This window comes from Ananas comosus, linkage group 7, assembly GCF_001540865.1.
Source record: "Ananas comosus cultivar F153 linkage group 7, ASM154086v1, whole genome shotgun sequence".
In the NCBI taxonomy this organism is placed as follows: domain Eukaryota; kingdom Viridiplantae; phylum Streptophyta; class Magnoliopsida; order Poales; family Bromeliaceae; genus Ananas; species Ananas comosus.
In genome coordinates, this window is record NC_033627.1 from 3,766,995 (window position 1) to 3,782,618 (window position 15,624).

At 35.0% G+C, this 15,624-nt stretch overlaps 1 protein-coding gene across 1 annotated transcript; it reads right to left on the minus strand.

The window, feature by feature from the left end:
• On the minus strand, nucleotides 161-7,826 carry LOC109712284 (protein NRT1/ PTR FAMILY 2.13-like). Its single transcript, XM_020235761.1, has 5 exons — nucleotides 7,552-7,826; nucleotides 6,558-6,775; nucleotides 2,073-2,656; nucleotides 1,413-1,744; nucleotides 161-1,157 (listed from the first exon to the last, which is right to left on the minus strand). Exons 1-5 carry the CDS (start codon nucleotides 7,733-7,735, stop codon nucleotides 622-624), a joined length of 1,854 nt encoding a protein of 617 aa, XP_020091350.1. The 5' UTR covers nucleotides 7,736-7,826; the 3' UTR covers nucleotides 161-621.

The following is a 15,624-nucleotide window of genomic DNA, read 5'->3' on the forward strand; positions in this document are numbered from 1 at the left end:
TGATTTGGTGTTCAAATTTGATTTTTGTCATGTAAATCTTTTGAATATCGCACAGAACACATCAAATGAGTTAAATTTTTGATTTTGTGGAGTCTATCATAGAGGTGTAGGACATGTACTTAAAACCTTTTTCATCACATCAAGCATTGGAGCTACGCACTTGATCACAAAGGATTTGCATTATACAAAATATAGTATTCATTGCTGAGTGTCGATGTATACAAAATACAAAGCATACACAACTTGACTCCCAAACCTGATGCAGGTTGCTGAGTCCCTCACCAAACCCACTCCCATTTCAAAGCTTTTGTTTCTCTACACAAATCACTCACCATTCCACTTCTACTCACCCTTCTAGTAATTTATATATGTAATATGTAATCATCCTTATCACACTTTCTATCCAATCCAAGCAAAGTAACTTCATGTAGCAATAGTAGAAATAGATTCTGCTACACAAGTGTTGCGCACTCTCTCACTCTTGTTGCTATTTGAGAGAAAAAAAAAAAAAATTCCCAGGTTATCCAACAACTTAGAAGAAGCCCCATCACTACCAATTTTCCTTGAGAATCATCTAGCTACTCTGCATTACTCCCATTTTGCTCAAGAAACTCACAGCTTTTATGGAACTACTTTACCTTCCCCGCCCCCTTCTCCGGCCTCCACCTTCGCCGTCTCCGGCGTGCCCTTGTATCTGTAGGAATGCGCGCACACCACGAAATACGCGAAATTCACGGCGCCCATACCGGCTAACACGTAGTAGAAGTAATCCAACTTCCCTGTGTTTATGTTGTCGTTCAGCCAGCTCGGCCGCCCGTCGCCTCCCGTGCTCTTGTGTATCACGGCGACGATGATGCTGCTCAGGTAGCTCGCCCCCGCCACGCTGCAGTAGAAGAGCGACCCGGCGATGGACTGCATTTGCTCGGGGAACTGCCGGTTGTAGAACTCGATCTGACCCACCGCGTTGAACGCCTCGGCGACGCCCAAGAGAACGAGCTGCGGCGCAAGCCACAGGGCGGAGAGGGGCGAAACGCCGCCGTGGGCGATGGCCGAGCGCCTCCGCTTCTCTTCGACCAGTCCGGCCACCACCATGGAGAAGACGGAGATCACCAGGCCCACTCCTTGCCGTTGGAGCAATGTTATCCCGCTCTCGATACCTGTTGAATATGAAATATTACGATATATACATGTACAAATATATCTTCAATAAAAACAACCTGTTTACACGACTATCCCTCTCCAAAAGAGATGTATATCGTACATCCCACTCATCTAAATTTCATTCTCTGGATGAATTGGTATAAATCATACATTACAAAATAGAGTGTATGGATAGCTTTTTCTGTTGTGGAGTTAACTCTAAACAGTTTACGCTTTTGGAGGGAAACAATAAAACGGCTTGTTTTACGTACCGGTGATGCGTCTAGCGAGGGGGACGAAGAGCTGGTCGTAGATGGGGATGAAGAGGGTGAGGGTGAGCAAGGCGATGGTGGCGAAGGAGCCCGCGGGGATCTGGAAGTGCGGTCCGAGGTGGCGGTCCATTGTCAAGGCCTGGAGCACTGCGAAGGTCCACTGCTGGGCCAAGGCCACGAAGCAGATGATGCCGGCGGCCCAGACGGGGATGATCCTGATGAGGCACTTCATCTCCTCAACCTGCTGCACGCTGCAGAGCCGCCATGGGTTTGCGACGCTGCCGTCTTCTTTGACCTCGCCATCGCAGACGATCGCGGCCTTATTCAACCAACTGAACATAAGAAAAGCGAAAAACAAGACAATGTGCGAGAGTTTAAGTTCACTTCTATCAATTTATGTAAAAACAGAAATGCAGAACACAAGTATGCCGGATCGTTGGTGTGGATCGGTGGCGCTAATTATTAGAAATACGCAACCAACTGTGGGTCTTGATTGTGACTCAATCCAACCAGTCTCACACCACTTTGAATATAATTTGGTCCAAACTGAGCTCCCGCCATTTCGAATGTAACTCAGTTCAATCTGGCTTTCCGCCGCAGGGCAGAATGTTGGCCCCACTAAGCCAACAAAGGAAACTATATTGATCAGCTTTTCCTAACCTGAACTGGAGTGTCAACGGAAGCCGCGTAATCCGCGAGCCCTTAGCGAGCTGTCCGCGATACAGCTTCGCCTCCTGCTCCGCCGCGTCCTCCGCTGCGGGCAGCTGCAGCCGCCTCTTCCTTATCGCCGCGACGAAAGCGTGCACCACCCCGGAAAAGACGCTCCCTTCGGGCAGCACGTAGACGTACAGCCTCGTGCCGAGAAAGAAGAACGCGATCGACAGCACCATGAGGCACGTCGGAATGCTGAACCCGAGTGTCCAGCTATACGAATCCTGGATGTAGACAACGACGGTCATGCCGATCAGGACTCCGGCCGTGGAGGTGCAGTAGTACCAGTTGAAGTAGCTGGCGAGGCCGTGGCGGCCCTTCTCGGTCTCCTTGTCGAACTGGTCCACGCCGAAGGGCAGGCTGCACGGGCGGATGCCGCCCGCACCGAGGGCCAGCAGGGCGAGGGAGAGGATGAGCACGCCGAGCTGCGCGTGGGACGGGCCCGCGCAATGCCCGGTCAGGGCCGTCGATTGGCTGCAGCTCGGCGGGCGGAGCTGCCGGATTGCTGATGTCAGGGTTAGGATCACCATCCCCTGCAATAATTGTACTCTCTTGCTGCATTAGCCAAAAATTTGATACTAGCTAGGTGGAATCTTTGCATGAAAGTTTTCATTGGCTTTGCACTTAGTTCTAAGCTGATTTACAAATTGCAAGCAAAAAAGGGGATCAAATCACATAAAGGAATTATTATACTTAGTAACTACTATCAAAATCTTGGGGGGCTTGTTTGAATGTTGGAACAAGTTATCTCTCAATAATTTGTGTGAAACAAAGTTTTTTATTTTTTTAGTGTGGTTGCAAATTGGAAGATCACATTTAGTCCGTTCCAAGTTCTCGAGTTCTTGATTTTCAGAAATATTGTGCACCGCATACAACGTAATTGATCTTACTCCGAGAAAATGACCTGAGGATTAAGTAAGCTATTCCAATTACTCTAGATGCGTGAATATCTTGTTCGGCACCTCTCTTTTATTTTTTCAGAAAGAATGCGGAAACTGATAGACAAGTAGTATGATCGGATGTCTATAATGGCTCAACTATATCTAACCTTCACATCTTATATTTGGAACTAGATAAATCATCTGGTAAGTGCAATGCATCATTCCAACAACTCCTCAGTGCCCATCAACATTTTGTATGTAAAGGTTAAATGCAATATTGAAAGCAAAAGAAAAAATTTTTAAAAAAAAGAAAAACAACCTGACACTACACAAGTTATTACTTTGTAGATTATCTTAACATCCTAACGAGCCTGTAATGAACTAAGCAGACATATATATGCCGATATACTAAAAGAACAAATCACCATGAGAAACAACTTATTACTAAATAACTTATTCTAACATTCTAACAGATTCTAAGCTAGTATAGTTCATGGGTAATGTGGTCGATCAGGTTCAGCAGATGTTATACCATACAAGAGAAGCTGAACTAGCCTAATATGGAAGTAAAATGCTACCTTGCATCTTACATTCTTAAATTCTATAGTTTAAAAAATCTCTCAGGTTACCGACCGTCCCTAGAGCAAGTGGCAAAAGATTTGATGGTTGGTACCCGAGACCCAAATTCGAATTCTAGTTGATTCACATTTTCAACTAAGTTTATTTTTAAATGAAATAAACGAAGCGGGTTGCATGTTACCTATCTCTCAAAAGAAAAAAAAGAAAAAAATCTCTCAGGTTTCTCAGTAAAGACCAAAAAAAAGAAAGAAAAAAAAAAAAATGGTAAGTCATAGGAATTCTAGGGAAAAATATTGGTGCACAGCTAGCATTGCCTAGTAGGGAAATATTGGGGTTGGTAGGGAGATTCATACCATGTGGTGTCCCCCAATAAATAAAGAGTGATGAGACTTAAAGCATTTGGTACATTATTTTGGGAGAGTGAACTTAAACTACATTATAAAGGCCATAGAATCTTTCCTAAAAGCAATGAAAAGGACATGCCTAATTTATTAGCTCATTTAGGTTTCAAAAAATGGATAAGAGTAATGATATTTCAATTTTTTCCCCACTTTTAACAAGCCTAGGCTCACTTCTCTATCTCCTCATACCTCTTTGCTGCATGATCTCCAAATTTCAGATTTTACATTTGCACCCTAATTTTGTCCCCCTTTTTTTTTTTCCTTTTTTTTGCCGATTTGGCAAACAGAATTGGCTCATTGAATTTGCCGATTCAGCGATTATAGCAATATTCTTCTTTTTTTCCCCTCCCATTATCTTTTATCTTTGTCTTTGTCGATCACTTCTTAGGAACACGTCGGCGGCGCTCAAAGCCATGGATGCTTCTACCGGGGCGGAAAAGTTGAAAATTATGCATTAGGTTACTTGATTTGAAGCTCGGTGATTATTTTTATCTGTTTTACTTTCTTTTCTTTTTTTTTCTTTTATGACGAGTTTAAATTTTAGAGTTTGATTATTCTTTTTTTAAGTTTTTCGTGTTTGGGACCGTGTATTAATTAAAATCTTCTCCTTTGTTGTTAGTTTGTTTAGGTTGGAATTTTACTTACAATTTTTCCCTACTTAATAGATGATATGCTCTTTATTGCATCCGTAAAATTTGTAATCAAGCTCTTCTTCAACGAATTTCGCCTACGGACTTTATTCTATGAAAATAAAAAAAGGGGAGAAAAAAAGTACAAAGACCCTCTAAACTTTGCTTGTTTTATAAGTTAGCGCCTAAACTTTTAATTTTGACAATTTGACACCTTAAATTTCATCAACTAGGTCGAACATGTCGCTCTCCTCAATCAAAGTTATCAATTACACAATCGTTTTTAATTAATATTGCATGCATAATCTTATAAGATAACAGAAACACAAAGTTCATTAATTTTTATTGTGACTCGATCTAATCTAGCCTCGATGTAGCCCTTTTAAGCCAACATACTAATCTAAAAAATTTTCTTGGGAGAAATAAGAATATATTTCAATCTTTATATCTATCTCAAGAAAAGTTTTAAGACCATTTGGAGGAAAACCTTTTTTTTTTAGAGAGAAATGTAGCATACTACTATTCGCTTAATTTATTTTTTTTAAAAATAAATTTAGCTAAAAATGTGAAGTAACTAGGTTTTTAACTTGAGACCTCACTAATCAACCAGAAAGCTCTTTACCACTTGCGCTAAAAACGATTGGTAATTCGAGAAAAACTTGCCCTAGCTCGAAACGAGCCTTTCGTAGAGACTCTCGAAAGCTCTCCTCAAATAAAAAACATATTCGCGGTCACTTCTATCTCAAGAAAACTTTAAAAACTTTGGTTTTCTCGTCTACTTTGACCCGACCCGACCCGACCCGGCCCGTCCTGACCCATCCTGACCAGTATAAATACACAAAAAACCAACCTAAATGCCTGAATTAATGGTTGGGGCCATAAATGTTAGCCCCACAGCAATTGTTTGATGCAGCAACTTATTATTGTCGTGTTGCTACAAGAGGAATCTAATTAATACTCACACCTAATTACAGTGCCTACAACATTAAGAAATTAATCTATATAAGGTGTGACGTGCACAATAATTAATGTAGCTTCCTCGTTCGTACTTGTATAATTCATTTATTTATCTCTAGAGAAAAATTATGAGCTTCGATGCGTACCGCGATTTCACATGCTATATATACGGTCCACGATCTTAGTCAAACTAAGCAGCATCATTTAACTACACTTCTATTTCTTTATCTTCTTCATTTATTCAAATCGGTCTATTTTGGTCCTTTAATTTTAATTAGTATAAACTATTCTCTTCAAGCAGAGAATTCAACAAAAAAAAAAAAAAAAATCAACGCTGCGTCTAAATCTTGCTTTAAAATTCGTCCCCAAGATGGTATTCTACTAATTAAGCCGTACATAAATAATTTAGTAGAATACGTTTCGATACTACAATTAAAATATAAAATGTTAAATTATTGATTCTGAGTGCGAATCTCGAAAAAGATTGGCAGTTAGGATAGTTCTTGTATATATTTTTTTGGGTTAAATATACATAAGCTCTCTATAAGCATATCAAATAACAGATATATTTCTATAAAATTTAACATTTTATATTTATCCTAACAAAAATTCTAACATTTTCAAATATATTTCTGTAGTTAGGATTCATTCTGATTAGTGAATGAGATAAATTGATCTTTTTATTTCTTTTATATTATTTGTGATGGTAGAAAAGAAAAAGATCGTTGAGAATTTAAGAGAAGACATTTTTGAATAATTCTAGCAGTTTGGATTTTTGGAAGGTATATTTGTGATGATAAAAATGTCATTTTACTTATCTTCTGTTAAAAAAAAATTTACTATTCGATATATTTACAGAAAATCATATAAAAATTAATTATTTATTTTTATTTGAGTGCTATCCGACGGCTCATATTCAATGGGTCGAAACTAGTTAAAATAGAAAGAGAGGAGGGGTGGGGGGGAGAAGAGAGAGTGTTTGTGTACCAGTAAGGAGGCGAAGGAGGCGTAGGCGAGGGTGCGGAAGCGGCCCCAGTAGGCGTCGGAGAGGAAGGCGCCGAGGAGGGGGGCGAAGTTGGCGGTGCCGTTGAAGACGTTGGCGACGTTCACCGCCACCAGCTGCTGCATGTGGAAGCGCTTCACCAGGTACACCGTGAAGTTCGCCGTCAGCCCGTACGACGCCAACCTCTCGAACGTCTCGTTCCCTATTTTTTTTAATTATTTTTTTTTTACATTGATGATTAGATCAGATAATCAAACACAATCATCGCTACAACAGCGTTTGAAAATGCTTATATAATTATCGTAAAATTTATAGCTATAATTTATAATAATTTTTATTTATTGTAAAAAATTATTACTACAACAAAAAAAATTAGAAAATACTACTTAACATTCTAAAAAAAAAAAAAAATGCATGATTTACACCCTTTCGTTCAAGAGTGTAAAATTTTTTTAAAATTTTATAAAAGTAAAAAAAAAAAATTTATGATACCAATTTACGCAAACTATATATTGAAGTGTACCGCTTGGCATTACTCTTAATTAATTAATAGTTATCAATAATAACACTATTTATTGTTAGAAAACAATAAATTAAGTTTTAGTAGTGTTTGTACACTTCGAACCTATGGGGCATATAATTAAGTTTTAGCACCGTACGTACTGCTCCCAAATTAACTAATTAGGCCGTAAAAAGCTTTCCAAAGAGGAGGAAAATTAATTAATTATCATACACGCTAATTAAATAAATAAACCCCTCAAAATCAATTATGTATACATAGATAGATAGATAGATAGATAGATACATCCAAATATAGTTAAAATTAATGGGCTCAAACCCACCCATCTTTAGGTTTTTCATCAGGAAAAACTCTGAAAAAATTAAGTTGTAAAACTTAATTTTGAAACTACACAAAGTATATATATAATTGGGGGGAGGGGGGTCGTCGCATAGATAAATTGGTGGGAGCGCACGCACCGATGATGTAGGGCATGCATTTCCATCCCCCGGGCTCTCGCTTCTTCGCCTCGACGTCGACGTCGACGTCGACGACCCCTCCTCCTTCGACCAGCTTGGTCTCGTCGGAGGACTCGTTTCCCAAGAAGGGGGAGCAACTCACGCAATCTACGAAGCTCCGCATAAGACACTTCATGCCACCCATTTTGTAATAATATTTCCTGATCCCCCCACTCCAATCCCCCCCTTCTCTCTCTCTCTCTCTCTCTCTCTCTCTCTCTCTCTCTCTCTCTCTCTCTCTCCTCGATCGCCTAAAGAGCGAGTGAGCTCTACTCCTTGTTATATATATATAGAGAGAGAGAGAGAGAGGGGTAGACCGGTATATTATCAGTAGTACAGAGGCTTCCGTACTACTAAGTTATTTTTAATGAAATAGTTTCTAAATCGACAATCGGCTCTGCTATATTTGATCTAGACTATTGAAAATATTTGAAAACTAAATTTCATAATTTTTTTACATCATTTACTTATCAAACGAATAGTCTAAAAATGGACGGCTTAAAATAAAAATTTTATAAAAAATAATGATAAAAGACTTGAATTTAAGATCGAGAGGTACTGTTCTTGCTTTAAGTAGTAAAAAAAATTTTTGTAAAAATTTCATCAGATTTGAATTGCTTTACACCGTTAAATTCACAAATACATCATATCGATCATTAAAATTGTCAATTTTGAGACATTTTGATTACTAGCCAAATGATTTCGAAAAATTATAAAATTTAGTTTTCAAATACTTTTAATAATTTAGATCAAGTCTGACGGAGCCGATCGTTGATTTGGAAGCCGTATTATTAAAAACAACTTGATAGCACGAAAACCTTCATGTTACCATAGTATACCAGCCTAACTCTCTCTCTCTCTCTCTCTCTATATATATATATATATATAAAACGAATGAAAATAAAATGAAAAAGGAGTGTGAAAAATGAAGAATGAAAAATGAAAAATGAAAAGGAGGGGTGTTTTATTTAATTTAACTACATAGAGAGATTGAGGGACGTTTTTTCAAAATAATTTTTAAAAATTTGTAAAATAATCTTTCAAAATTATATTTAGAAAACTAAAACTCCTTTCACTAGATAGGCGACAGGATGAAGTTTTTCTATAAAGACGACGGTGAACGATTCACCGTCTTTCTAATGTAACTAATGAAAACGATGAATGATTCACCGCCTTCACTAAGGGTGAACCATTCATCGTATTTAGTGCAACTTTACATCCCTCAGAAATTTTCTTAGTCCTGAGGTCAGATTTTTTCTAAGTCTTCGACTAGGTCGAAATATAGATAAGACAGTAAATCATTAACCGTCTTCATAAAGAATGTAAACGGTTCATCGTCTTTAGTGCAAACTGCTCCAACCCTCTTCCTCAAGTCTTCAATAATAATTTTTACAAGTTTGGAACAAAAATTTTTACGAAAATAAAAATTTCGACAAGAAGCATAAAAAGACGACGAATGATTCACTGCCTTCATTCACCGTTTTTATTAGTTATATTAGAAAGATGATGAATCATTCAGCGTCTTTCTGCCTTCATAGAAAAACTCTGCCTGGCATCTACGCGCTGAAAAAATGATTAATTTTTTAAATATAACTTTAGAAAAATTATTTCGTAAATTTTAAATTTTAAAAAATTATTTTATAAACAGTCTGAGAGTGAGAGATAGAGTCTGAGAGTGAGAGATAGAGAGAGGAGGGGAGGACCGAAGGAGTGGGTGGGAAAAGGGGTGGGAGGAGAGAAGGGCCACGTGGGTGACGCGAAACCGCGTTGGAACACATCTAAGAAGGGGACAATCAATGTTTTCGTGCATGCACCCGGTCCACCACGTCAGCTAATTATTTTTAAATATTTGGGGTAAATTACGTGCCCTCAAATTTTAAAAATATCATAGGTGCCCGTTCCAAATTGTCGACCTCTCAAAATTTATAAACTATATCATAGGTATATTTTTTTTGGAAAAACTTTAAAAATTTTTCTTGTGGTTTTAATTATTTTTACTTTAATATTCTATGGTTTAAAATATATCATGTTAGTAGCACGTGGTTTCCTCACTTTATCACTTTAGTATCCTGTGGTTTAAAGTATATAAGTTAGTACCCTGTGGCTTTGTACTTTATCACTTTAGTACCATGTGGTTTTAATTTTGCATCAAGTTAGTACCCTGTGGTTTTTTAAATCACAGGATACTAAAGTGATAAAGTGTGAAACCACAGGATACTAAAGTGATAAAGTGCAAAACCACAGGGTGCTAACTTGATACACTTTAAACCACAGGATACTAAAGTGATAAAGTGCAAAACTACAGGGTACTAACTTGATACACTTTAAACCACAGGATACTAAAGTGATAAAGTGAGAAACCACAGAATACTAACTTGATAAACTTTAAACCATAGAGTATTAAAATGGAAAAGTGTGAAGCCACAGGAGGAGTTTTGGAAGTATTCCCTTTTTTTTTATGTCAATGTTTGATAAAAAATATTTAGTTATTACTGGTTAAAAATTTTACTTGAGTTAAAATATGTAGGCTAATTATATTTAATATTTATCAAAATAATTGATCTCTTACAATGGAAAAAGTTTAAAAGTACTCTGATATCATATAAAATAATTATTTATTTTTGAAATTGTAAGCGGCTAATTAATGATATTTTTATATTTTATATTTAACAAGAGTTATAAATTCTATGAGAATATAATTAATAAATCAATGCTAACAAACTACTTTTAACCAATTTATAAATAATCTTTTCTTGTTAAAATTACACTCCATCCTAACTTTAATATATTTTTTAAAATAAATTATTTAAAAAATTTATAAAGAGTAAAACTTATAAAGTGTTGCTTGAGGCCAAATTAAATTATTGAAAATAGTTTCAAGAGAAAGGAGGTTTCTAGTTAGAAAGAAATATTTTATTTGGTGTCTATTTAAGTTGGAAAAAAAAAAATTTCTAGCCTAGTGAGAGATTGCACATGTATTTAGTTTGCAATTTGTGTTTTCTTGGGGACAAAAAAATGGTTTAAATATATCTTTGGTCTTCGAATTATGAGGTTCGTGACACTTTAATTGACAAGCATTAAGTTACTACAATTTCTAGTTCAAATTTTATAAATTATTATACTAAATTTCATAATCCAATCTAGTTGACTAAAAATTTATGTGTTATTAATGTAAAAATAATGTCAAAATTTAGTCAACTAAATTGGATTATGAGATTTGATTATAATAATATAATTTATTTAATAGTTTTAGAACTAAAAGTGCGACTTACAAAAAAGAAAAAAAATTCTGATAAATGAAAATAAAAAAAGAAATAAGTGAAAAACTTCTTCTCAGAGCAATCAAATTACTGTCTAAGGGTCTGTTAATTTGTTTCACCGAATGTAAAGTTTATATTAAACTAGGCTTTCAGGTGAACTAGAGTTTAGATAATTTTTTTTTTTCATCGTTTATTTCTACATTATTAAACTGAAGCGTTTCTAATTTAATTATTTATTTGACAGGAAGTAATGACGAAAAAATTAAAATTCAATATCATTATTTTTTTTGCCCGTAATCGACCGACTTCCCTATGACATGGTTCGAAGTCAAGTATTATATTTTTGGAGAATTTGCACTTCGACCTAATGTGAAGTTATAATAAACTAAACAATAAAAGCGATTATTTACAGTCGAAAATTATATCTTTTCTTTTTTTTTTTAAATAAAACCAAAGTAAATCATTTTCTGAGGTGGTGGACTACCTCCATAGACTGTATTTTTTTTTTTTTTTTTTTTTTAACTCTTTGTCGGAGAAACAAACGCACCAAAGTAATTAATTCATTTGATGATGATTTCGCCTATGCTAACTAATTGTTGTTGTTTTTTTTAAAATTTTTATTTTTCCTCAATTGCGTCGACTCCAGCTGGCGTCATTTTTGGATGCTTGCGCTTCTGCCCCTGCCTTTCTGTACGGTTGCACGCCAAACGTTCTGATCCTGTGCGGCAGATCTTCAAAAAGTGCTCAGAAAAAAGAAAGTTCAATTACTGTCTGTACTGCCAATTTAAGGAGAAGTTTTAATCTCTGTACCTGCAGTTTGACTGACCGACCAAAAACAAAAATTTTAAAAAACACTCCAGATAGCTCACACAACTTTCGAATTGACGACCGATTCTGATAAATTTGATCAAGTACATTTAAACTATTTAGAACTAAATTTTGTAATTTTTCAATATCATTTATCTAGTTATTGAAGAACTCAAAATCAACAGTTAAAAAATAAAATTCTCACAAAATGTTATGATGTAGCACTAAAAGTTTGGATCAAAGATATTAATCTTGTTGTAAATAGCATAAAGAATTTTTTATCAAAATTTTATTTAATTTAAATACTTCTACACTGTTAAATTTGCAAACGGCACACATCAATCATTAAGAATTGTTGATTTTTGAATACTTTTGATCACCAGGTAAATGATATCGAAAATTCACAAAAATTATTTTCTAAATACTTTAAACACGCTAGATCAAATATAACGGAGCCGATCATCGATTCGAAAGTTCCATCATAACTAATGGTTTAGAAGTATGGAGGCCTCCATACTCCTAATAACACATAAGTCCTACTCCTGTAATTTTATTTTTTATTAATTTTTTGTCGGTCCTTTACTAACTTTTCCGATACATCATTTAGAAAAAAACTTTAGATATTCCTTTCTATGGTTTACTAATATTTCACTTTAGTACTCTATTGTTTTAACTTATTACTGATTAAGCGCAAGAGTTATTGGAGGGAATAACAGAAAGAGAAAATAAAACTACAGAGTATTAAAATAATACAGTTTGTACGTTATAATACCAAAGTAAGAATGTCCTAAACTGTAGGGTGTTATTCGAAGTTTTTTCTTAAATTGATATAAAGTGTAATTGTCTTTTACGGGTTCAAAAATAAATCATCGCGGTTGGCAAATATATTTGGTAGCATCTTTTGAACACCCAAGCTCAAAAATAAATCATCGCGGTTGGCAAATATATTTGGTAGCATCTTTTGAACACCCAAGCTAATATTTCGACTCCTATTAATGTCTAATTTAATAGTGCCGTGACTAAATGTATTAATTTTACTTTTTAAAGGACCTACAAAATTAAAATGTACTAATATTTTTTTCATTAATAATATAAAATTGCGCTCGCAATTATCACATATAAAGGAGTAATGACGTCCTTCTCCGATTGCAATGCGGGCGTAAATTTTATAATATTATTGGAGAAAAGATTAAAAATATTTTTATTTTATGTTTTTGAGTCTTACAAAAATAAAAACAATACTTTTATCAAACTCGCCCTAAGCTTAGAGATAAATTAATTCAACTTTAGGAACAGAACTTGATGCCGCTTCAGAGGAAAGTCCAAATTAAATGGAAGGAAGTTTTGGACATTTTGGTTCTATAGTGTGAGGCTACTGTGCTTTTAAAAACACGGAGCCTTCTGTACTTTCAGGTCGTTTTCAATATTGTGACTTTCGAATCGTCGATCGGCTCCGTTAAACTTGATCTAGAATATTTGAAGTACCTATAAAATAAATTTTATAATTTTTCTATATCATTTGCCTAGTGATCGAAGGGGCTCAAACTCAATAATTTTAATGACCGTAGTGAGCTGTTTGCAAGTTTAACGGTGTAGAAATATCCAAATCACGTGAAATTTCAATAGAAAATTCTTTACAGTATATAAAACAAGATCAATATCTTTGATCTAAAATTTTAATGTCATATTATTACGTTTTGTAAGATTTTTATTTTCAGCTGTTGATTTTGAGCCCCTTTGTTCACTAAGCAAATAATATTAAAAAATCGCATAATTTATTTTTTAGGTACTTTAAATACTCTAGATCAAGTTTAACGGAGCCGATCGACGATTCGAAAATCGCAACATGGTAAACGACCTGAAAGCACGGAAGGCAGCATAGTAGCCTCACTCCTTAAAATTTAGTTTATTTATATTTTTTAGGAAAAACTTCAAATACTATTCTTGTGGTTTCACTTTTTTTTACTTTAGTACCCTATGGTTTAAAATGTATCAAGTTAGTACCTTGTGGTTTCTCACTTTATCACTTTAGTACTCTGTGGTTTAAAGTGTATCAAGTTAGTACCCTGTGGTTTTGCACTTTATCACTTTAGTACCCTGTGGTTTCGCACTTTATCACTTTAGTACCCTGTGGTTTAAAAACTACAAGGTACTAACTTGATACAAAAATAAAACCACAGGGTACTAACTTGATACAAAAATAAAACTACATAGTACTAACTTAATACGCTTTAAATCACATGGTACTAAAGTGATAAAGTAAGAAACCAGAGAGTACTAACTTGGTACACTTTAAACCATAGGGTATTAAAATGAAAAAGTGTGAAACCGCAAGAGAAGTTTTTGAAGTTTTTTCTATTTTTTATTCAAACTTTTTAAATTATAAGGATCAAATTTTATATGCTAATTTGATTAACTAAATATTAATATTAATGCTTAGCTATTATGGAAGTGATTTGACGGTGCTCTGATTGACAACACGATAAACAATTTAAAATACTACATCACTCACATATCAGTGATATGTTAATATTTCGTCATTTAAATTAAACTGCTGAATTTAATTATAACAATTTATAAATTTTTAAGAATTAAAGTGAAAACTAATAATATAATTTAATCTAGAGCAGCTGGATGACACCCTTCATTAGAGTTGCATAAGTAGGTGCAAATAAAATACTAAATTACAGAAAATTCTTTTGTCAATATTTTTTGTTTTTTTCTTAGTGTCATTCAAAAACTATACCTTACCTTCTTAAAAAATAAAAAATATTCACTTTGACCCCCACCATCATTGTTCCATTAGGTATTCGTTTATATCCTATTTTGTATATTCAAAATATTTCTGAAACCCTCCTCTTTCCTTATCCTCAGCCGCACTACCTCGCCTTCCGCTGTGCCGGCTCGCCCTCTCCCATTTTTTTGTTCATGCCCACACGCAAGCCCGATCGCTTGCCTCCGCCACCTCACCCTTGCCCTCGCCCACCTCTCCGTCCATGTCGACCCCAAATAAGATGAGAGACAATTTGATCATTTTGTCGCAACGTACTCTCTCGTGAATATTTTTTATTTTTTTTGAGAATAACTATAGATTTTTGAATGGCAGAGAAAAGAATAAAAAAAAAGGTATTGATAGAAAAAATTGTCTATAATTTAGTGTAAATAAAAATGGTGGCATTAATTAATTTGTTACAACATTTGCAGATTAAAATTACATAAAAAAGGCGACAGTTGCCAGAATCGTAGGCATTCTTCATGGGAAAGCCTTGTCTGACCCGGAATTATGTTCACACAGAGTGATGACTGATGAGGCCCAGCGCACAACAACGACTTTTTTGGACACATCTAACTTTATTTGTATTTATTTAGGCTTCGTATGGCTGGAGATTGCATTGAGTGCGGTGAGAAAGTACGTTGAAAAAATATCTTATTTATTTCCGTACGTAATATTGTGAACCCCAAAAGATCGAGTGGTTTGATGATTTCCCACCTATGCATCTACGAGAGAAAAGGGATTTCCAACCTCCTGCTCTTCAGATTAAGCCTTAATTTGATAATAATAAGATGGGTAAAAATATTATTTTTATAAAATTAAACTAGAAGACTATATATCAATAATATTTAAGTTTTTCTGGTATCGATTTTTTAGCCGTTAGATCTACGCTTTGATCAATTTCATTTTTTAAATTATAATATTCAACTAATCACTCACTAAATTCTAGACGATCACTATCAACCTAATCCCATAATTTTTCATTCAAGGATTAAAAAATCGATACAAAAAGAGTTCAAATACTATTAATAGTATTCCGGTCCAATTCTATTTTTATATAATAAAATATGTAAAAAATTTATAAGGGCTTATAATCTTTCGCCCTCCAATGCTTAAAAGTTACGGGTGCAATCGCCAGAGATGGCTCCATACTTCTCCGGCCGCGGTTGCACGCATCACAATTTTATAGTATAA

Coding starts and splice junctions, on each gene's coding strand:
- LOC109712284 (XM_020235761.1), bottom strand. CDS start 7,735: ATGGGTGGCATGAAGTGTCTTATGCGGAGCTTCGTAGATTGCGTGAGT. Junction 6,776..7,551: donor ATGCATGCCCTACATCATCG/GTGCGTGCGCTC, acceptor TAAAAAAAATAG/GGAACGAGACGTTCGAGAGG. Junction 2,657..6,557: donor CCTCCTTCGCCTCCTTACTG/GTACACAAACAC, acceptor CAATTATTGCAG/GGGATGGTGATCCTAACCCT.